General features: G+C 35.5%; 4 protein-coding genes across 9 annotated transcripts in view; 1 reads left to right on the plus strand and 3 right to left on the minus strand.

The window, feature by feature from the left end:
• The window catches only part of LOC110408810 (phototropic-responsive NPH3 family protein NPY5-like), a 6880-nt gene extending 4213 nt beyond the window's left edge, over positions 1–2667 (minus strand). Inside the window, exons 1-3 of one of the 6 annotated variants that reach the window (XM_021417900.2) lie at positions 2522–2667; positions 1560–1647; positions 271–398 (exon numbers count right to left, since the gene is read on the minus strand). In XM_021417900.2, coding sequence (XP_021273575.1) covers positions 271–332 — 62 coding nt within the window. In that variant the 5' untranslated portion in view covers positions 333–398; positions 1560–1647; positions 2522–2667. Of the gene's footprint in view, positions 1–270; positions 399–974; positions 1004–1246; positions 1266–1347; positions 1979–2181; positions 2467–2521 lie in introns of those variants that run through there. The other 5 variants (XM_089782405.1, XM_021417901.2, XM_021417903.2 and 2 more) reach the window with 5 other exon arrangements.
• Positions 2668–9828: 7161 nt separating this feature from the next.
• Positions 9829–11291, minus strand: LOC110409078 (zinc finger protein AZF1-like). The gene is given in 2 exon segments (XM_021418311.2): positions 9829–10109; positions 10112–11291. Coding segments are annotated over 2 exon segments (705 nt in total). The 5' UTR covers positions 10764–11291; the 3' UTR covers positions 9829–10056.
• Positions 11292–13627: 2336 nt separating this feature from the next.
• Positions 13628–14644, plus strand: LOC110409690 (uncharacterized). The gene is made up of 4 exons (XM_021419128.1): positions 13628–13816; positions 13916–13988; positions 14079–14144; positions 14273–14644. Exons 1-4 carry the CDS (start codon positions 13785–13787, stop codon positions 14393–14395), a joined length of 294 nt encoding a protein of 97 aa, XP_021274803.1. The 5' UTR covers positions 13628–13784; the 3' UTR covers positions 14396–14644.
• Positions 14645–16199: 1555 nt separating this feature from the next.
• Positions 16200–18070, minus strand: LOC110409193 (O-Glycosyl hydrolases family 17 protein). Its single transcript, XM_021418462.2, has 3 exons — positions 17908–18070; positions 16572–17774; positions 16200–16469 (listed from the first exon to the last, which is right to left on the minus strand). The coding sequence occupies exons 1-3, from the start codon at positions 17963–17965 to the stop codon at positions 16438–16440; spliced, it is 1293 nt and encodes a 430-aa protein (XP_021274137.1). The 5' UTR covers positions 17966–18070; the 3' UTR covers positions 16200–16437.
• Between the last annotated feature and the right edge of the window lie 5499 nt (positions 18071–23569).

The raw sequence follows: 23569 nt of genomic DNA on the forward strand, positions 1-23569 counted from the left end.
AGATATAATTTCATTAGCAAGAGGCTTTACAAAAGCTGCCCATTAAGGCAGGAAAACTCAGAACAATAAATGCTCCTGTAAATTACCATATGGGGAAAAATCAATGGAAAAGGGAGGGGAAAGAGAAGTTAGCAAAGGAGAAGCAAGTAATATCAAGGCTAATGAAAGTAATTACTACATAATGTCTGTCCAGCATACTGAGAGGGAAAAAAGAAAAGAAGACAAAGAATCAAAAGTTTTAGCATTCATAAAGGAAGATCTCAAACTCACCTGATAGTGTCTCCATCAGTCTGAAATGAATCAGGCTTAGATCCCAGTTTCATAAACTTCATCTTGCTGAAGGAAGATTCAAACCCCTCTTCTCTTTCCACCACTCCGGATTTCACCTCCTCTCAAATCTACAAATATTCCACTAGCACAAATCAGTACCAAAATCACCACTAAAGGAACTCTCCACTAACTGAGCTCCTCAATGTTAAAAATATTTCAATTTCAATCTTAGGAAGGATGGATCAAAAGAAAATCATGTGCATTTCCTAGTATGACCGAATCTTTCACACAAAATGAGGCCGCATAAAGGGAGAAGGAATAAATGGAGATAGACTGATTTTTAACAAACTGGTCACTTGACTAGGAAGAGACCCCAAAGGAAGTGGTTGCTTCCTCAGTTGGCAACAGAAAGCAAGGACTCCGGGCTGAAAGGGTCAGCTAGGGAGACATGGACAACACACACTCTCAAACATAATATTCTCAAAACCAAAGACACCCCCACTTGCTCAAAACTGACACCACCGCCCTCCCCTTATTTGTTTATCTTATTCTCTTTGTTTTCTGTTTTCAAAATGGATCTATCTCTCTCTCTCTCTCACACACACACACACCTACAACATTACCAAGAACTTTTCTGGTCCACAAAAATCTCTAAACCCCAAAATCCAGAATCCACATTACAACTCCTCTGTTAAGACTTTAACCTTTTATTCCTATGCTTAAGTTAGAAAACCTGCAAGGAAAGGAACAGCATTTCTAGGTATGAGTTGCAGAAACCAACAAATTAGTGGACATGATGCAAATTTTAGAGGTTTTTAAAATAAAAAGTTGCTCAAGCAAACATCAATTCCAATAAAATTACTTCAAAGTAGAGAGGAGAAACTGGTAAATTTTATCATAATAAAAAATTCAGAAATGTGACACAAATATGAGCTCAAGAACATCCCCATGTTCTTTCACCAAAATAAAGCACTACCAACTGAACCACAAGAATTCACGCTCAGCTCGAAAACACAAAAGAAAACACCTTCCCTTTGCCGTTTTAAGACAAAAACAATGAAAGAACTTTAAATATACCCAATAACACAAAAAGCAGCATCACATCAACAAGATCATAATCTCATTTCGAATTATTCCTCAATGGTAAAGAACAAAAGAAGAAAACCAAAGAAAGGACTCAAAATCCACCTCAAACTGAACGAAAAAAAAACAAAGTGCTTGATTCAAAAATAGGCCATCAAAAACATGAAAAAGAGAAATAGATGTGGAGCACTAGAATCTGAGCACACCTTGGAGGGGTCACTAGAAAAAGAGCCTTAAAATGTCCCAAAGCAGCTCCCTTTACTCTCACTCTTCCAAGTACGAAGAATCCAACATCTATCATCAATAGGCAAAGAGCTAGCTGGATGTTAATTGTTCAGTGCATGAAGCAACCACTATTATCTTTTTTAGCCAGGACACCAGAAAAACACCAAACCAGAAAACAAAAGCCCCACGTAGCATAAAAACTACCCAGCCAAAAATCACATCAAAAAGAAGAGCTGGTCCTCATCTTTTGACAGCCATCACTTCTTCCAGTCCCCCTCTTAACATTTCCCACAAAAAGCCAAATCTCAGAATGTTCCCACTCTCTCTCTCTCTCTCTCTCTCTCTACACCTCTCTACACCTCTCTTTCATCTCCTTTGAATCAGCACCACCGCCCCCACCCCCACCGCCACCACTACAAATTCCTTACCCTCTTATCCCACATATATTCTGATTTCAACCCCTACCACCCTCCACTCCAAAAATCCAAACTTTCTTTATGTAAATAAAAAACCAAAGTTGACAGCCCTTCCTTTTTGGGTTTGGAGAATTACAAAAAACAAAAAAAAAAGAAGAACACTTTGCAAACTTTTTATTTATTTCACCTTTGTAATGTAAAAGAGAAGGGAAAAAGAAGAAACACAAGACGACCCCACCAAAGTTTTCAATCTTTGCTTTTGGTTCTTGGTTTCGCTGTCTACATTCTTACAACGAAATGCACGCCAATTCTGACATGAACAACTTTGGTGCCTCCTTTATCAAATACAAACTGACTTTCACTTGGCTTTAGTGTGCCGTGAGATGAAAACAACCCTCTGTTTACTAGATAACGACCCATCCATTCCCATCTCGTACTTTGATAATAATGGGATCCATCTCATTTCATTGGTGTATTCTTTTAACTTTTTTTTTTTAAGCTAATATGAATAAGAGAAGAAGAAATACCTGCGAAATATAGCATTGTTTTTCTTCTTTGTTTTCTCGTGATATGTCCCAAACAATCGTGGTATTATGATCCGGGCCTGGGCCCCGCTCTGGGTTTCACGTGGCTTCATCATGGCCTTTTCTCTGAACTTGGACGCTTTCCATTCCCGTGCTTACCCTTTCTCCTTCTGCTTCCCCCTCATGTTTCTTTATGGTTGGTTTTTTCCTCGATAACCCAAATATTGATTGTTTGCTTACTACTTACCATGCCAAAACCCCATATCTACCCAACGGAGCCCCTTTTTTACGGGGTTATAAGTTGTGAATGTACCCAAAAATAATGCTTTAAGGTTAATAGACACTTAATTAAGAGAATTATTTGATGTATAATAGTTAATAACTTCGACTGAATTAAAGGTGGATTAGGATTAGGTAATATTGAAAAATGCATGTCCTTTTATGTAAGTACCAAACTACTTGTCCATATAAAAGTATGAGGAAATTATGAGGAATAACTTGTATTAATAAGAGCATTTTAAAAATAATATCAAAATAAATTTAATTATTTTTAATCATATTTAGTCATAACTTGATAAAAATACGTTTAAAACTATTTCAAATAAATTAAATCATTCATCACAATTTTTTCTCATTTGTGTTTTCGATTTATCTCTCTCAACATCCCACTCTCTTCAATTTTATCGATTTCTCTCTTCGATATTCGTCTTCTATGCTTCTGATTTCTGTATCGCACTTTCAGATTTCTATTTTCAGTACTTTGAAGACACTAAAGGATAGTTTTGATATGCTTGAATGGATGACTATTTAAAGAGTTTAATTTTTAGGTATTTCAGATAAAACTAAATAGTAGAAATGATCACAGATATTTGAAATAGTTTTTAATTGGATCAATTCAATATCTAGACACTAATAAACTCAAAAATTTAAAATTTATAGACTTAGGTTTTTAATGAAATTTTTTTTCGATTTTTACTCAAAATAGGTATTTTAAATAAGAAAATTTATGTTTTAATTTATAAAAACATGTTAGAAATACTTTAATTGGTATGAAATTGTTAGAAAAATAAAAAATAAAAAAAATAAAGAGAGTTGAAAATATTTGAAGTTTTGGTTTGTAGGTAACAACAACAGTTTAAGCATTAAAGTATAACAAAATGTTTTTGAATATGACGTGTAACAACAATATTTTTCAACATGGTATGTAATAACAATATTTTTTTTCAACATGGCGTGTAACAACTTTTTTTTAACCATGACATGTAATATGTTTTTGTACATGACGTGTAACAACCTAATAATAACTTGTAACATGTTTGTACATGACGTGTAACAACTTAATCATGACATATCATACGTTTTTGTATATGGCGTGCAATATGTTTTTGTACATAACGTGTAACACCTTAACCATGACGTGTCACAATCTAATCATGATGTGTCACACGTTTTTGTACATGACATGTAACAACCTAACTATAGTGTGTAACATGTTTCTGTATACGGTAGGTAACATCTTGACATGTAATTTTATTAAGGATAATTTTACCCAACTTGATTAAAAATAATTAAAATTATAAAAAATTATTTTTAAAAATATCTTATTTTTAAAAATTATTTTTTAAAATACCTTTAAAAGTATTCATCATTGATTTAACAAGTATTGGAAATCATAACACCGGTGGGAGCTAGGAAAAGATTAATTATTAATGGACAGTAAAAGTTATCTTAAATTTAGTAGCTCGGGAAGCTAATTATAGATAAAATAAAATTTCTCATTACAATTTTATAATAATTGATTGTCCAACCACAATGATGAACACGCCTTACTACCTTTCCAGCCCCAAGTGGACAAAGTGTGACCACCACCTTTTTCCCTTATCCATTCTTTTATTCCCTTCACCTCACATGCAATGCTCCAATATCCACTCAATCCAATGTCACTAAAATTAAAAAAAAATTCAATAAAAATTGCTTAGATTTTATCATATTCTTCCTGTGAACACATCCCCATAATAATGCAATGCTTAGTTTTACTAATATTATTTTTTTGCTTCAAGAATCTCATCAGTTGCCCATGAACTTCTAAATTCTTTTCTTTATTTAATTTCTATTTAATGGTAGACTTTTGGTATGTACACCTGATAGCAGATTTCTTTGCTGAAAATTTGCATCAGTAGAATCTGTGCAGGGTTGGATTGGTTCTTTGAAGAAATGTCGGCACTCTTAATTGAATCCGACACAAATTTGGGTGAAAAATCTTTTTGAAAGATCCTATCAGTAGGGATTGGTCCTGTTGGGGGCAATGCCTGATAGTTATGGCTAAGTCAAAAGGACTAATTATCAGCATGGTGCAAATAACAAAATCTTGCCCTTCTTGTGGAAGACTCAAAGGACCCACGTTTGCCCATTTGGGTGTCCATATTTCTGTACAAAACCTACTTGTACGTATGGAACTCCTTTAAGACTTTAGGCTACAAAACCAGATATAGTCTTCTTCTTTTTCTAATACAATTTGACGACAATGATCTACATATTAATTTCATATTAATAATCTTTTGAATCTTGAAAGTGGTTAAGCTTTCTAGAATGAAAAAATGAAAAGGGTCATCTCCTGTTACATAACTTCAATTTAATGTTTTAAAACACGTATTTCATCATATATAGTATCTCTGGATGATCCGTTTTCATTTGAACATAAGATATTCAAAAGAAAAATGTCAAATTCAATGGCATATTTGTCTTGACATCTTAAAAATGATGCATATGTGAACAAAATATGGTAGTAATAATATTGGAGAATATTATTATTCATGGAAAAACCAAACAAGGACGACCATTTTTTTTGGTGACGTGCGCATTTGAAGAGAAGGGCAGGCATTGGTGGATGTCAATTTGTGTTCGGCCTATTTGACCCATGCCATGTGGTCTATTGCAAATTGAAACAGGCTTTGCCCCTGCACCATTTTCCTAGTCTACACGACTTTTCTTCTGAGGAAACCATCTTTCCAGCTCAATGGACAAATTCCTGACTTCGAGGGGACCAGCTCGTTCCCTATAGATTTTAATGTTTCTAACTCAAAAGACCCTTTAAGACTTCTTAGACAGACCTCATGTCCTGTTATTAATAAATTGTGAAGCAAAGACCGGGCTTCAACCTTAACTAGCAAATTTCTGTGTTCTCCCAACTGCCATTGTACCAAAAGAAAAGGTTGAACTAAAGAAGAAATCAATGTGCCCATTTACAACTCACCCGAAGTACTAATTTATTGCAGACAAGTTGATAAAGTAGGAGGCTTTGTGTTACTCAAATTCAAGTAATTATATCAAGGCACATGGCAACGGATTCTCATGCTCTCGTTAAACGCATTGGGAAAGTTGTTGTTTAGCTTGAACACTTTGAGAGGGAGAACCATGAACACTAATCATGATGGTCGATATTCTGATCAGTTGATAACTTAAAAAGCAAGATCTTCCCTGACATGTTTGTAAAGATACGTTTGATGGGTTTTAGCTTGCTAGATTCACTGTTTCAATGTCGCAAAAAAAAATGAAAGATATCTTTGTAATGGTGGTTCAATGAACTTGCAAAACTTGACCTCCTCTCTTCATGCCGTTTATTCCTTTCTGATAAACCGTTCTTCCAAGATTCCTATGTCATATGCAATTCGGCTCTTTGGATTGTAATTTTCTGCAGGATGGGAGTGATAAAATATGATTATATAGTGACTCCACAATCAGTTTTGGAATCTTTCCACATCTAACTATGATCATCAGGTTCATTCACCTGATGGACTAATTAAAGAAATGGTTTTCCATTTTTATTTCTTTGATAAGAATCTCATGCAGCTAGCAGTTAACAAGCTTCTGCAGTTGATTGTTCATAGCCCGAGGTCGTTCACCAGGTTAATTGAATCTGACAACTAACAAAATCAACACCGAGCTATTTGCCCTAACTGACAAGATGAACATCCGGGGAGTTCTACATTAAGGTCTTGAGATATTAGAGCTTAAATATACAATTTTAATGTTCAAAAACAAAAATTAGAGTAACTATGTCAAGCTAAAAGAAGTGAAATGTTTGACTGCAAGGTTGCATGAAAAAGCTGTAAGCAGTGACCATTAGGTTAGGGGAAACGCTGCAATGTCACTTGAGTAGGTATATAGATTAGGCTGATCAGATAAATTTATTGGAAGAACAGATCCCCACTTAATATTTCTCTTGACATGATAGTTACATGTCATCTAATCATAGTCTCTGTGACAAATTGACAATCCATCCTTCTTTAAGCTATATGGGGTGGTCCTCTTCCGGAGAGTTAGGCTTTTCCTTTTACAGCTACTAATATATACTTTCTTCGATCTCATTGCCAAACTACCAACCTAGAATCATGAATCTTACTTCTTTTTTCAACAGCTAAGCACACTCAGCCTAACCCTACTAAGCTCCTCCAACTCACTTGAATCATGATCTCACTCATCCATATATAAAAGTATCAAAACAATATTAGATAGTATCAAATTATAGACTCGTATCATCATCTAATATGAAAAGTTTAGATTAAGTTGACATGTAAATTGATGACCACTCTCACTAAGATTAAGTCGATATCTTTGTAATTTGTACACGCGTGTATTTAAAAGAAAAATACACATGAGAATCTAGTGATGAAGTGAGGACAGAGTGCAAAAGAATATGGAGGGCACGGGCTACATGAGATGCTTTGCTATTTATGATGGCGATGGTGAACTGAAGCTGGGAAGGGGAACAGGCAAACAGCAGGCTTTTGTACGAAAGAAACAGCAAACGAGCATGAACATGGCAGGCTCAATCCATCATGTTCACCTCCCCACTCGTCTGTCTGATTCGGCAAGCAGGCACGAAGTTGTCTGCCAATTTGTAGTAACAGGAGCTTTTTGTGTGACTTCAATGTCTGAAACGACCTGGTTGAATACAAAAGCTGGAGCTGGACCGTTTGAGACGGTTAACCGAGTCTTGGGCCTACAATTGGCTTTCGGCTTGGTTTAGCAGAAGTAGATGGACCCAAACCTTGGCCATACTTTAAAGCCCTGGTTTATGGCTGTTGAAATTTCTTTATCTCCAATGATTAATAATAAAAGAAAAAAACTCCTATATCTAAATCTCACAAAAATTTATTACGCAGTAGTTAATTATTCCCAGAAAGTTAGGTCTACCATTGGGGCCTTCTTTTACCCTTGAAAATTTTGCATACCAATGACCGTAAAAGAAATTAATTTGTAATCAATGAAAAAAAATGATGAATTGTACATGTTAGGCTTAAAATTTTCTGCTTTTTGGGAAATACCAGTCATTAGAGTAAATTTAATTAATGGAATAGCTTTAGCTTACAGAATAGGAAGGGAAATTACTCGTTACTCGTTATTAGTGTCCTGGAAACCAAACAGAGTACATCACTTACGTACGCAGTGCCTGAGTAGACTTGATCAGCTAAGAGAGCAGGTTTCAACTATATGTCCCTGTCAAAGTCTTGGTCCTAGGCCTTGAATTATAACCCTATCAATTAGTTAATGCTGGGTAAGCAAAATCATAATATACGGATCCAATCAGGTTCCAAGGCCAGCGTCCATAGTCTACCCATTCCCTCCTGAGAGCCAGTTCAAACCAGTTTGAGCTAAGTGAAAGCAAATTTATTTCGAGACCTTACCTGTTGGTTCGGTCTTTAAAATCATGCAAGATGATTGATCAATAATTAATATATATTGATGGAGTCTGCTTTGAGCTTTAACACTTCCACCCTTTGGGGTCTTGCAGTTTGGTTCAAAGTTGGTAAATCAAAAGAAAATTGAATAAAAAAGACTGGGTGTCATCTCTTGGTTTTGACCAAACATCTCCAGATGTGCCGACCAATCAATAAAGACATGGACAACGAGGGAGATGGATGGATATTAGAGATCCAATAGTTTTGGGTTAGGTATATAGAAATAGGATTTCACATCATGGAAAAACCAAATTGAACCAGAATCTCCTAAATTGTATATGGCCAGAAGAGACTGATCCAGTGGATCTGGAGGGTGAGCTGGAGACAAGCAACGTGCATGTTTTCAGTTTGTTTGCGGGTCCATGTATTTCCTGTTCCTTCCTCCTTAAAGGCTTAGGGGATATTAAGGATTTCTTTTCTTTGTTGGGATCAAAAAGATCACATGGTTTTTTACCAAATAAAAAGGAAAAACAAAAGGATCACATGGCTAGCTTGTGATCATTATACGGATCAGTTTATCTGTTTCCATGCCCAACTATTTTTATTGGCAGGTTTGGCCTTTAGCTAACACCTAATTACTTGAATTTTAGGTAATGAGAATAAAATCCTTTAATGGCAATACTTAGTTATGAATTTTTGACTTTTTTTATGGAAAAATTGATAGTGTAAGGACTATTTATATAATTCTTAACGAAGACAAAGTTATTCAATTATAATTTCTTAATTATTTTAAAATAAATTACAAATTCTTAATTAAAGAACCGTTTAAATTTTACCAATTAAGTTGGTATCCATATTTTTAACATGTCTATAATAATTAAAAAATTTATTGGATACACATCAAGAATCCAATATATATATGACTCGTGAAAGTTAAAACATTTATCCTCAAATCTCATGGAACTTGTATGCCCATTAAGGTTGAAGTCAACTTATTCATTGGATGATTGATGGGTTGGATTTTGGTTATGACTTTTTTGTTTTTGGTTTAAATTTGGATTAAGTTATATAAACAAAAATCACATAATTCTTTCTTATTGAAATTAACTATTACAAAAGTAATATTTACACTTTAATATTTAGTAGAAACTCTTTTTATCCTCATCCTCCTAGTTAGGACAAAGAATTTATGAAACCATTGCTATAAATCAACAAGTTTTTCCCTTTTTATCCTCATCCTCTTAGTTAGGACAAAGAATTTCATGAGACCATTACTACAAGTCAATACTTTTTTTCTTTTCTTTCAAATTATTGTGAGTACCAATATTAGTCTAAACATTACTGATCTGACAATTTTTTGAATCTATGATCTTCAAAGATTTAAATATAAGTTATTGATAGTAATTGATTTGGAGTTTTATCTAAATATAAATAATTACATTCATATCTGAAATGAAATAAAATATCATAAAAATATTTAAAATTTCATCATTAAACTTTTAATTTAATTTCTTATTTTCTTTTCCCTTTACATAGAAAAAGATGCAAGCTCTTTGTTGAAATTGGAATAATATTGGATTTTTTTAATTTCTTTTTTGGGTCTGAATAATTTTAATTAAAACATAAACATCTGAAATGTTTATCAATATCTAAATTGAACACCATACAATTTCGTTAAAAGAATTTTCCTAATCTTACTTACACCAAGCGAATGTACATAAACAATACTACAACAGTAAGCAACATTGTCCCAGCCCAAAAGCCAAAAAAAAAAAAATTATTATAACGATGATCATGCAAAAAAAAAAAAAAACAAGAAACAGCAAAGTCCACTCCAATCATTCGTCTAAACTAAATCTAATCTTCACCAGTGACATTCAACAGACGTGGTAGCTGCCGCTTTTGGCCTGCGCCGAAGGACTGTCCACCTCTTCATCGTCGCCGGAAAGTTTATCTTTTTGGCCAACGTCAATACTTGGATCCTCTGGTCCAGCAGGCAAATTCAAGTCAAAGTCACGTTGACTTTGGCTCGACGATTTAACACCATCACCGCTGTTACTGTTAATATTGCTACCAGCTTCGTAGTGGCATCGCTTATGCCCTCCTAAGGCTTGACCCGAAGAAAATATCTTGAAACAAATTGAACATGTGTGAGTCTTGCCACCTTGGTTCATGGGAGGTGAATTTGTAGCCACCGTGGCTGTGGTGGTAGCCGGGGCGGAGACTGCAGCGGTGGGGTGTTCATCAGCTCCACCAAGTTTCCTGTGACTGGCCTTGTGTCCTCCTAAAGCTTGATAAGATGGAAATGCTTTGTTACAAACTGTGCACTTGTAATTGTTGAGGGTGTTTTTGGCTGCGGCTGAGGGGCTGGTTCCGCTAGTGGTTCCCTGAGCCAGCATAAGAAGGCAAAGAGCTAAGTATTCTTCTTCTGTTGGTGGGTTTTCGATTCTGGGTCGTTTTGTTCTTTTCCTCTTCGTCCATGGCTCAGTACAGTGGAGGTCTATATCGTCATGGTGGAGCAGTGGAGGAGCTGAAGTAGGGGAATTCAACATTTCAAGAGCCATATATTAGAGGGGTTTTTGAAAGTTTTTCTCTTGGGGTTGAGTGAGTGTTTGAGTGAACAAGAAGGAGGGATTTTTATATGGGGAGCAAGACAATAGAAGAGAAGATAGACGGAAAGTGCTTGATGAGTGGAGAGAAAGCGGGGGGAGAGTTTGCATACAGTTGAAGAAACGTTTACACTGAGATATGTTTGCACGTCTGATTAGGTCGTCCTTTGGAGTGAAGTCTGGTGTGGGTTATTATAGGTTTAAATAAACAAAAGTAAATGGGCCCTTTGTAGGAATGTCCAATGGGGTGAAAAAACTGGGGTTGTCTGCTAAGGTGTGACTTAAGTATTTGACTGTTTCCAAGTCAAAAACTAACACCTGCTCTTCTTCCACTTTCTTGCTTTTGCGAGTAAAAACAACAATGCTATAGCAGTGATTTCAACAGGAACTTTTAATAGGTGAGTTTGGACTTCCAAAACCCAAAATCGGACAAGTGAATGCATTTCCAGATCCACATAATTATATTTCATTTTAAATTATTTTTGTACGATGGAAAATTGTGTAGTGGAATCATGGGAGAAGGCCGGAAATGTAATATCAGTATCTCATTCGCACTTTTTCTTTCTATATATATATATATATATAGAAAATCCTCTGATGGGTGTGTTTAGCGTTTGCACCATCGTTTGCCAGAGTGAAGTGGGAACTTGACTTTCGTTTTTCCGGGGTCTGATCTGATATTGATTGTGCGGCGTGTCACTTGGTGACCGCGGCTGCGACTTTGCTGGTTGGTGAGTCTTCTGGAAATTACATGGGTCCTTCTGTCTAGCCCACGTGTCCATCGGCCAGTGAGTGATGATCGGGGCCATTGCAGCGACCCACGAGAAATGGAGAAATGGGTAGGCTAGCTGCTCGACGTGGACCACTAACCGTGACACTTATTAGCTCAGCCCAACTCCAGGATCGGGTAAGCTTATTCCAGCACAAACGTGATGAGACGTGGCCAGAACAATTTCCAAGCATTTCACTCGAATGAAAACTTGCTTAACCCCGGTCCTCATCTCATTAATTAAAGTCATGCAAACCAGTCGCCGAATTGCACTCAAAATCAGTGAAACGTAATTAACAACAACAAAAATAAATTGCCTTACATGATAAACTAAGATATCTATCCAATCTCAAAAGAGGATCTTCCCAAGTAGATAGCAAGAGAAAAGTCAAAGGCCATTGTAAAAAGCCAACAAAACCATTTTATTGCTAGAAGAAAAGTATGAAAATGTATTCCAACTCTTGACGTATGAAAGGAATACCAGTTCTTCGTATTCAAACGACGTCTGAAAGGGACTGTAGTTTACTCAAACCTTTGCCATGACTCAAGACGCGTAATATATATTTGTTTCTGCTTTGTTTTTTTGAGGGTTTATTTATTTTTTCTCATTAACACTGGCTTATACAGCTAGTGAGCCGAGTGACTAAGTCAATATTGTTGGTTGTTGCCGACGAGTTTAATCGTTCAGATCATGGCCGGCCACGTTATTCTCTTACTTGTTCTAGTACTGCACCAGATGGCAGCCATCATATGACAGTACCGAAACAGAAACGACCTCGGCTGGGGCATACAGCAAACGGTTGAGTAAATAAAGTGTGCTAAAACAACCTGGCTGGAGAACCCACGATGTCGCAACATAAGGGTCCAGATGGTGCAATGAAAAATTAATATCAAGTTGCTTTGGGCCAATTGCATTTATGACAAACTAGGGCCCAAGTGTTCAACATGGATCGAATAAACTCGAGAACCCCACCGACTGGGTTATGACGTAAAATAAATTGAATTAGGTATTTTATTATAATGCGATCGTTTCGATTCTTAAATATCATCTCAAATTATTTAAATTCAAAAATAACTTATCCAAAATTTTAACCCCAATTTAGGGATTTATTAGCAAACTTTTTAATTCTGAGTGTAAGAGACCACTTAATTAAATTTATCGATTTTTAAAAATTACTCAGCTTAACTTTTGATTATAAAAAAAGAGTGCAAATTTTGGTATTATTGCATGGTAAATTTTAAGATTCAATAGTAAAGTTACATGTGAATTATTATTATGTAAAGAAATATTAGAATTCTAGTCACACTTGTTCTATTAATTTTACTAATTAATCATGTATTATCTAATTTTTACTTTTGAAAAAAATTATTAAAAAAATTATGACGTAATACTCAAAAAAAGTTTGAACTTCTTAAGAAAATTTAAATAAACTCTTTTTTAAAATTCAATTGAGTCTCTATAATTGAACTCCTTATATTTTTATTTCAAATCAAATAAATCTTTATGATTAATGATTAATTAATTATAATTAATTAAAATACTATTTGTTATTTTATATCTAAGCATGTTGATGTGGAGAGTGAAAAAATTATAATATCATATTATCATATCATAAAAACATATCATATTATTATTTATTAATGATATATCAATATATCACATCAACGTCACATGATATAAAATAACAAATAAAATTTTAATTAAGTTAATCATTAATTTAAAAAGTTTATTAAATTAAAATAATAACATAAAAGTTTTATTGAATGCAATAAAAGATTAAAATCTTATTTAAATTTTATTAAACAATTTAAGATTTTTTCAAGATATTATGTCAAAAATTATTTATATTAAAGTTTATTCCTTCTTTACTATTAGTTCGGCCTCCATATGTTACCAGGCCTTTCCCAGTGGGCCTGGATTTCCAACTATATTGCCGAATTGCTCTTCTTTTAATATCACCACATCAAACGACGTCGGTTTTAGTTTCTCCTTCTCTTCTCCCTGTAAAGTATAAATCTTCCCGTCCCTTTCGCTTTCCGCAATATTTCTTAAGCCCGCGAGCGGTATTTTTTTTTATTGTATTTCTTGGTATTTCTTTACCCTTTTAATTCCAAAAAACCAAAATCCAAATTTGTAGTAGTTGTTCTCTTGAAATTTTTTAGACTTTTCGATTCACTTTTCTGGAAATTGAAGCTCCAGTTGTCATATGGATCCGCGATACACCGGGGAGATACTCAAGTAAACTTGAATCAAATTTATTTACTTTTCTTTTCTTTTTTTGAAAATTAAACTTGGTTTAAAATTGAAATCTTGTTTGTTTTAATTTATAATTGGCAGGCACTTGGAGAGGCAGAATGAGCTGCTTACAGAATCCCATTCATTAATTTCTCACGAATTGCATAAACTTCAGGTTATTTTCTAATTCCCCCTTTTTTCTTTTCCTTCGTTTAATCACAATTACTCGAAAGAAAAGAGATTATAAAGTTCTTTACCGTTGTAGGTGGAGGAAGAGATGTTGATGCGTAAATTTTATGAACTTATGGAGGCTCAAGGTCTAAATAAAAAGGTATTATATAAATATATATATATGTATATATATTATTTCATTGAATTTTTAGTCGAATTATATGGCATTATATGCGAGGGTTGGTTCATTCGCATTCCCCTTGTTTTAATTGGTTTTTCTTGTGACAGTACGAAAATTCAGATACTAAGGAAATAGAGCATTCCACTGCTATCGTTGGTCCAATATGCAATGAAGATGATGAAGCGGGGAATTCCACTGCTTTAGTTTGTACGACGAGCGAGACACAGTAGTGAGAATGCTTGTTCAAGCATATCTCAATCATGAACTCCGAACACTTTTTTTGGATTTAGTGTAAAGAGTTTCCTCTCCCCCTCCTCCCTCTTCGAGTTGGGTTATTAACAATTCACTTGTCAATTGAATGATTTGCCAACTGAAATTAAGCATTTGATAGGCAATTTGTTCATAAATTATACGCTGATATGTACCTTGATCTAAACTCTGTAAACCATTTTGAAAGTGTTTTGGGTATTTTTCTCTTATTTTGCTGGTTCTTTTAAGATTACTCGAGGAATGTACGTTTTGTAGAAGGAAAGCAAATTTATCCTTTGGATATGAATTTGGATAACTTTGTGAATCAGGTTGGTAATCTGACGGACGATGTATCTCTTGTGTTCAGAACTTGAATCCTTTCCAATGCTAGACTGAGCGAGTATCAACCAAAGATGGCAGGGCAGTCATCAATCCCTAACGGTTGCTGCTGGTTCTGCCTTCTCATCTTTTACTTTTCTTGTGGAAGGTCTGATCATGGCTCTGCAAATACAGCCCATGTTAATTGAATTTAGGTTGATTTCCACCGTTGTTATGGAGTGGAGAGGGTCTTCGTCTAGAACCTGAAAGCCCAACTACTTAAAATTTCGATTTTCCAGTTTTCTTGGACGGCCACTGTATGGGAATTATTAATTAGGGACTTCATTGTCTTTAGGTTGGGCTAAAGTATCCAAAGCAAACTTCTGGAAGTTTTTTCTTTCAAAAGAAATTTTCAATGTCCAAAATTTAAGTGGCACCAAATTAGAAAGAAGAAACATTTAGGGAAAAATACAATGGGCTGGTTATGGAAGTATGAACTATTACGCGAAAACCAAAGAAGGTATAGATCCAAACTGCCGGATAGTTCACCGTAAAGGGTTTGTGTTGGTACAATCGTAAAATTACTCCACTGTAACTTGCAACTTGCGAATCACGGTTCAAGTGGCGAAGAAGTCTCTATGAAGGGCGAAGCTGCTTGCAGCGGCTTGCCCTGCAAGCTACTGCTCTAGTCTAGACTTAGGTGTTTACACACATTAAAGGAATTTGGAAATGCTGCAGTGCCAGCAATCATAGTGGCCCAGCAGAAGCGTGATGGGCCCATTACCCAGGGTCCCGGGATCAAAATCCTACCAATTTATGAGCCGCCCAACAACATTTCTGGAGTTGTTGGTCTCATATTTCCATGTCCAAGTTGTCCAAAAGCTCCATTATAGATGAATTGAAAGGTGAAAACTCTGAATCCTCTCACAATCTTACACAGCTAATGGAGACTTCAGTTTCTCATATTGGTTTCAACTTTCAAAGCCCATCAATAAAATTTATAGTTCAAATGAAAAAAATAATTTGCATTTATTTTATGAAGGAACCCTCTTTATGACCTTCAATATTGTTGGATTGATCACATCGAGAATGACTGAAGATTCAGAAATCCAATCTTGTCTCATTGTGAAAACTCACATAAGCTTTCATGAACGAATGAATGAGAATAGGAGATAGATACGCATTGACATTGTTATAGCTATGAAAGCACCCGTTCGCATCAGCTTCACAGGTTTCTTCTACTGCTATCTAGGAATTTCAAGAATTATTCGATGGCCAACATTAATTACTGAACATCACCCAATTTTTGCAACTTGATGAACATATAAACTTTGGTTGAGTAAAGTTGGAATCCCTTCACATAAGCATTCCTACTAAGAAATGGAAAAATACCAGGAACTATTTTCTTGGAAAGTCCAGCAAAAAGATAAAAATAAAAGTGAAGCGATCAAACAAAGATAGACATAATTAAAGCTAAAGGGCAATATCTATATAGAATCAGAGTCAAAAGTCTTTTGCAAATTTTTGCATAGGATACCCCATTACTACAGTAGTTACAGAGAAACAAAATTTTTAAGTCCTACCTGCTGCATGCGTTCTACTGAACTAATCACTAAGACTAAAGAGAAAAGCAGACAAATTCACCTTGCAATTAGACCCCACAAATCCTACTTTGTACTGAAACAAACCCAACATTCTCCATTGTTCAGCTAAGAACAAACCGACACTGAAGAAAACCTGAAACAAACATTAAGCCACATTGTAATTAAAAACACTCCAAAGAAAGCAAGGCAAGAGAGCAAAAACTTTAATGAGCAAAGTTTTAGTAATGGTAATTACTTGGGTCAGCATTGATGATCATAGCAGTGCCTCCAAAATTGCAAGTTCCTCCATCTCTCTTGGTCTTCTGCCAATAGCTATTGAAAGCATAAGAAGCATGAGCAACAACGGTATCTGGATAGAAACAGCTCCCATGAGGCATAATCTCTTGACAATCACCACCACCTTCACCACAAGCATAGTCCATTGCTTCCTGTAGAGTCTCAGCAGGAACACTAGGCTTAGCCACACACCACAGCTTTTGGACCACCCCTGTCTCTGGTGCTGGTGCTGGTGCTGTGTTATCAATTGGATTACAAGGAGGCAAGGAGAAACCGTCAGGTGAGCTGGCGGGAACAGAGGGTGGAGGCAGCTCTGGAGCAATGGGGAAGGAAAATGGTGGTGGAGAACCATTAGGGAAGGAAACTGGAGGTGGTGAAGAACCACTAGGGAAGGAAACTGGAGGTGGAGAAGTAGGGTATTGTGGGGGATGTGGCTTTTTGGCTACATTGGCAGGCACAGAGAAGCCAATAGATGAATGTGAGGAAGTAGAGATTTCTGGCAAAGGGGTTGGCCTAGCTGGGTAGGGTTTTACAAGCTTGGAGTCCACCACTGAGAGCTTCCTGCTCCTGGGGGTTTTTTCTTGTTGACTAGAGACTATCAAATTGACCTTTGTAAGGTCAAAAGATCCAAACCTTTTCATGAAATCCAGGTGGGAAGTTAGTGAAGTCAAACTTTCATGTGTAAAGGGAGACAAATTTGGAGGAGGGGTGATGGAGTATGTAGAGTTTGTATTTTGGAGGAACTCCAGCAGAGGTCTGATGACCTTCTCAGTCAAATCATCACTAAAAAGAGCAGAGTTTTGGTGCAAACAACTAGAAGAGAAAGCAGCTGACACTTTGATATCTTTCTCTAAACCCCACCTTGTAAGAGAATGATAAATGTTCTTAAGAGATGGTAGTAAAAGATCCAAGCTGTCTTCTTGATCCTTTTGACAGAGAAGAGTGTCGCCCACAAGAATGGTAGTGATTTTGGTAGCTGGATAGTGAGCTAGAACATGGAGCCTGAGCCAACTCTCAGCCTTCAAAACACTGCTAGAGACCTCGCTGAGGACATTGCCACTCACAGGAACTGCTACAGGAAGACCACTGTGAGACAATGCGTGAACAACCTCTGGAGTTGCGTCATAAAGGGTAAGGTATTCAATATATTCTTGACCTGCGCCTGCAAATAAAGAAGATGAAAATTTTTCAAAAGATGATGAAGAAGAAAAAGAACCCACATTGTGACATGAAAAGAAACATTTTTGAAAACTGTCTGTAGGTTTGGGTTTTTTAAGTTTTACTCTTTTACTTACCAGTAAGACCCAGAAAACAGAAAAAGGAAAAGCAAAAGATCAACCCCATCTTCAGCATTTCCACAGTAAAGATCTGAAAATGAACTTGGGTTGGGACGGAGTTGAACACTTGGGAACTCTAAAAACTCTTGAAAACACTTGAAACCCCACCCTGTGTCTCTCACTCCCTCCCTTCCCTCCCTCCCTCCCTGTACAAGTTATGTCAACTAGCTTTTTTACTCTTTGAAGTGTACAAAAGAAGCCATTTGTTAAAGCCAATTTTATATATCCACCAGGGATACCTATTTTTCTATTAGCTTTTCACCACACTCAAAGAGTACAAGACTAACAGAGACCTAAGGAAGTGAACCCAGAAGGGGTACGAGCAATGCATTATTGCATGCTAAAACAGCACAGAAGAGAAAATTTGCGAAATCTTGGAACGTTCAAGAGAAGGGTCAATTTTGTTACTGAGCATTCGGACGCGTGAAACCAAAGAACAAAAAGACTGTGCATTGGTGTGGGAAGTGTGAGCTTTGGCAGTGCCCGTTGCTAAAGACCCCAACCCCACTCTATACAGATGAGAGAGAGAGTTGTCCTTCCCCTTTTCTCTTTCTTTCCTTTTTTTTTTCTTTTTCTCTGCTTTATGGAATCGATACTGTTTCTTATATTTGTATTATCATCTAAAAGCACTTGGAGAATATCTGGAGTGGACCCGTTGTTACTACTTTGTTATGCAAAGACAAACTTGCTTTTAAAACGACGTCGGCTCGATTACCGTGAGAGAATTCATAAAAGGTAACGACAGGAACAGGTCTCAGTGCGGGCCCATAAAAAAGAGGCTCAGAGTGTGGAGACAGCTGACCGGACGGTAGACACCACCATCCATCATGAGAAAATTTTGACAGCCAAGCCAAATACTGGAGAGGATGAATTCATGATCATGAGCTTTTTGATCTTTGATTCCGACCTTTTTTTCGGTGGAATTTCATGGACCATTCATTTTTGTTGCTAATTGAAGCAAAAATGAGTCCCTACACTCTTCGATCACCCCTCTAACAGGTCTGACTAAAAACCCTAAAGGCAGGAAGCTTGATGTTCTGTTGGTATTTCTGCTTGTGTTTCGATATGATAAAAGAATGGTAATCCAACCCGATTGAATCGTGCAACTCACTCAAAATCTAAATCACCCTAACCCTGAAGTTCACATAGAGTTTTTTAACAAGTCTAAGCATGATATTCACCCTCATCATTACTTGATTCTAATTATTACCTTTCTATTTATAAACAGTAAAATAGGATAAGTTATTGTTCCAACTCGAACATGTCGAAATTGAAAACCAGAACCCATTCCAACAACCCGAAACCCCACATGTTGCCGCCCTAGGCCTTTAGAGGTGTTTAAAGTAATCCGTATTCGGCCCTGTGAAACTGGGCCTTCTCCCCGTACGGCAACTAGGGATTTCCTAAGCTTGTTTTGGTCAATATGACACTGACACATACATGTCATAGACTAGTTTCGTAGACTTGCAGAACCTAACCCTTTCCTGGTCAAATTATTATTAATTTTTGGCTTGTGATTTGGTTCAAAACAATTGTCAATTACCCATGTTCAACTTTATTAGTTTCGTAGCACATCATGTCCAGGAGGGTTAGTTTCTTCAGTATTCAAAATGGGGAATGCTAAGGCCATGTGTGGCTATTGAATTTGAATGCTCAACCTCATTGCTTTCTCTCCTGATAAGAATCCATTATACTAATTTGAAGCTTTGGGTTAGGATAATCCATTGCCATCTCCACTTGAAGCTTCTGGTTAGTACTTACCACAAGTCTATCTCTCTAAAATTGTTTTAAAAGTCAATTGCAAACAATCTTAGCTCTCTAATAAGTACTTCCCAAAACTCATGTAATTTGTGCATGAGTTCAAGCCACTTGCAGACGATCTTAGCTTTAAAAATAATCTATAATAATCAAAAGATAAGCAGAAGAAGACAATCCATATACCTTATTCTACTTAATTTTGTCTTTTACTTTTCACCTTTTGCTAAGGAGGGAGTTTGGTGAAAAGGTAAGAAATTAAGGTGCATCCTCAATGAAGACAAAAATAAAAATAAAGAAAGAATTGACTCCAAAGATACCCATCCCAAAGACTAAAATATTTTAATTTTCCAACTTTGAATATCATAGGAGATCGAAATTACAACTTAGTAGTCCAAGCTGCTTGGTTAAGTATTGCTTTAGAACATAGGGAACCAAAAGAGAATAAAGGAAAAGGCATGTTTGCCTTGTGAGCTAGATCAGGGACGGTGAAGAAAAGAAGAGAAAAAAGTTTTCGTGCCTTCCACTCTATGCACCAAATTTGCTGACTCTGCTACACTCCTTCACTTCTAACACTGTTCTTAGTAAAGCGTATAGTTTAGTTAAAGTTTTTCAAATGAAAAAAAGAGTTCGTAAATATTAAGGAGGAATTTAAACACTCTTCTTTAAGAGCTTGTTACTTGTTTTGCCATTGGCAGATGATTTAACAATGCTACAATATCATGGAAATTAGAAAAAAAAGGAATGGAGTATCTCACATCAATGATCAATCTTTCCTATAACTTTGTGAGTAGGGATGTGGCAAGTGACTGCTGAGTGCTAACCCATCACAATGAGACAGATTGTCTCCATGTTTAGACCATGACCAATCCCAGTCAATTTGCCAGCCTTTTCCAAGGTAGAAAACAAAGCACGCAAATTTCTACTTGTTCAAGCTCATTCAATGGTGTGATTTTAGTCATTTTCCCCTTTTTTTTTTCTTCCCCAAAAGTGCCCAACAAGAACAAGAAATTAACCTCTGCACAAGCCTTTTTTCTGAATTTGAGTCAGCAAGCACCCACCTTGCCTTGCACTTTGGTAAATTGCACAGCTACCAAGCAAAAAAGCCAGATGCCAGACGTGCTGCATGAAATTTCAACCACTCTCTGCACTGACTTCATCCAAAAGAAAATTTGAGGTACTGATAAATATAGTCAAAAACTTACATGTTAAGTCGCTTTTAAAGAGCAGATGAAAAATTTATTGGCTTGGCAACCAAGGAACTCTTAATTCTTTGGAATTTTGCTTATGAAAAATCTAATTTTCCCCCCATTTTTTTGATCTCCAGAAAAGGATACTACTCTACCAATTGTTGCTAATTCTGGCCATTAAAATCAAAAATTTTTGTCATCTAATGTTCAACTTGAGATTCACAACAATAAAAAGACAAATAAAAAAATGGCAGGAGAAATATAAAAATGGAATTCGACATAATTAGCTAATAAACCCCCAAAAAGAAAGGCCTACTTGTACGCTGATCTACTGTTACCCAATAATCCGTAAATTTCCATTGAATGCCGACTTACTGTAGGGCCCAAAATATATAGTAACAAAACCCTCTGCTCTGCTAGCTATCCTCCGGCATATATTCCCACCAATAATTTCATTATTGCACATTCTTTATTTATTTATTTTTAATTTTATAAATAAAATAACTTTTTCATTATTACAACCCAAATAAATATATATATATATATATTTCTTAACACTCCTTTTTATTGATTTATCTTATATAATTTAGCTTTAAGCACTAATTAAACATCTCCAAAGGTCTCTTTCTTTGACGATCTGCTCAACAGCAGTATAACATCATATGGCCATCGATCCTTCAAAATTGTCGGTTAACAGTGCTTTGGTTGCAACAGGCTAGTCGGCTTTTCCTTGTTCCTGCCTCATTTGCAGAATCTATTAACATCTTTTCCTCATATATATATATATATATATATATATATATATATATATATATATTATACATATATTTGGGTCATTCGAACAAAAGAAAAATGCAGGATTTTGGCAAAAAAAAAAAAAAACAAAGAAGAAGAAGATTTCTTTAATAACACCAACCCCATTCAATGATTTGAAATTGAGACATAGCATGAATCATGCACATGTAAAATGGAACTTGGACATGAAAATAAAATTAATTGGTAAAGGAACATAAATTAAATACCTTCAATAGTATATCAAACAATCTTGGAAAGTGGCATCCAGTTATAGTACAAGTTTGTTAGGACGAATTTGTCCAGATGCCTAAAGCATATGGCAAAATTAATGAAATTTATTTGCATTCCTTTATTATAATATTGTAGTCATTGGCTTGTAATGTTCTACCTACCTTGGGAAGTTTGTAACGAAATTGATGCCTCCAACGGCAATGCCCACATTGGCAGCAAAATAAATTCAGCTGTTTGTCCTTTCAATGGACCAAGGAAGTAAATTATTAAGGGCATACAAACTTCTTGCCTCCAAAATCGAATTTGACAAAGTGACCAATGCAATAATTTAAGAATAACATCATATCTTATGTATTAAAAGAATTTGTATATGATGAATTAGTTCATCTTTCCACTTCAAAAAACAACAATTTTAATCACGTATTATGTTAAATTTTATTTTCTTTTTAAAATTTATAGTATTTGTACGTCATCTTATTTTGGAGTTCAGCCAATTAATGTAAATAAAATGAATTTACGCAAAAGAAATACCTCTAAAGAAGAAACATAGATGGTAATTGAGAATGACAGTGCCCTAACTTGAAAAGGCAGAACTTTCAATAAATAATAAACAATAATCCCAATAAGAAAGAAAAGAATGTGCACATACAGCAGTTAAAAAGAAAAGGATAATATTGTCTTCCCAGAAATGGCGGTGGTGTCCCATTTTACAAATTAAAATGCACAGCAAAAAGAAGAAAAAGGATAAAAGAAAAGCGAAAAAGCAAAGGCGATAGGGCGTGTGCATGTCCCCTCCCCCAATAGCGAGAGAGAGGGTCGGTGGATGGATCAATCTTTGGCATAGCGAGAAAAAGAAAGCTGAAATTAACTCACTCAGTCACTCACTCACTCACCCATCACCCTTTCTTTTTCCAAAATTACATTCAAGTCCTCTGGCCCTCACCATTTCCCATATGCTTCCCGTACATTTTACGTTATTCCTTAACGAATTTTTTTTTCATTATTGATCTTATATTATTATGTAGATCAACAATTCAACATGCAATGTTATAATTGTGCATAATTGAATGTCACCATCCTTAGTAATCATATCAGAGACCAACCATCAATCAAACCAACCGAGCAAAAATAATATTAAACCAAGATCCCGAATAGGAAAACAGAAATATGGTTTTCTTTTTTTTTTTTTTGCAATTAAATGAATTAAAAAGATGTTGAAAGAATGTATATATGGATTATATTATTAGTTCCATAGGAGGAGAGGGAAGTGTGAATACCCATTTTGAGATTGGGGAGGGCTAAGTTTAGGGAAGTAGTTGGCATTATTTAGTCATGGAAATTGGAAAAAGGAGGATTGAATTTCATTTACAAAGTTTCTTTTCGAATTATAAAAGATGATCCAAAGAGCCTCCCCTCTTTAATTTTTATTTCCAAATTAATTTTAGCCTAATGCAGAAAGTAATCTATATGGGGTTTGATATTATTATTGAGATAAAGAAGCATGCTTCACTAATAAACAATGTCGAATATGTTACATCACTGTGAAAACCACACAAAAGGGTAAAAAAGGCAAAGTAAATTTTCTATAAATGTAAAATTTGTACTTAAAAATAAAATTATATTATGTTATGATTTTACTTTATAATAAA

This window comes from Theobroma umbraticum, unplaced genomic scaffold (assembly GCF_002168275.2).
Source record: "Theobroma umbraticum cultivar Fairchild unplaced genomic scaffold, ASM216827v3 scaffold_44.0, whole genome shotgun sequence".
Classification (NCBI taxonomy): domain Eukaryota; kingdom Viridiplantae; phylum Streptophyta; class Magnoliopsida; order Malvales; family Malvaceae; genus Theobroma; species Theobroma umbraticum.

What these genes read in the sequence shown, in the direction of transcription:
- LOC110409690 (XM_021419128.1), top strand. Translation starts at nt 13,785, where the DNA reads ATGGATCCGCGATACACCGGGGAGATACTCAA. An exon ending in TACACCGGGGAGATACTCAA is followed by an intron (nt 13,817 to 13,915) that starts GTAAACTTGAAT and finishes TATAATTGGCAG; the next exon opens with GCACTTGGAGAGGCAGAATG. An exon ending in ACGAATTGCATAAACTTCAG is followed by an intron (nt 13,989 to 14,078) that starts GTTATTTTCTAA and finishes TTACCGTTGTAG; the next exon opens with GTGGAGGAAGAGATGTTGAT.
- LOC110409193 (XM_021418462.2), bottom strand. Translation starts at nt 17,965, where the DNA reads ATGCTGAAGATGGGGTTGATCTTTTGCTTTTCCTTTTTCTGTTTTCTG. An exon ending in CTGTTTTCTGGGTCTTACTG is followed by an intron (nt 17,775 to 17,907) that starts GTAAGTAAAAGA and finishes CTTTATTTGCAG; the next exon opens with GCGCAGGTCAAGAATATATT. An exon ending in GATCATCAATGCTGACCCAA is followed by an intron (nt 16,470 to 16,571) that starts GTAATTACCATT and finishes TGTTTGTTTCAG; the next exon opens with GTTTTCTTCAGTGTCGGTTT.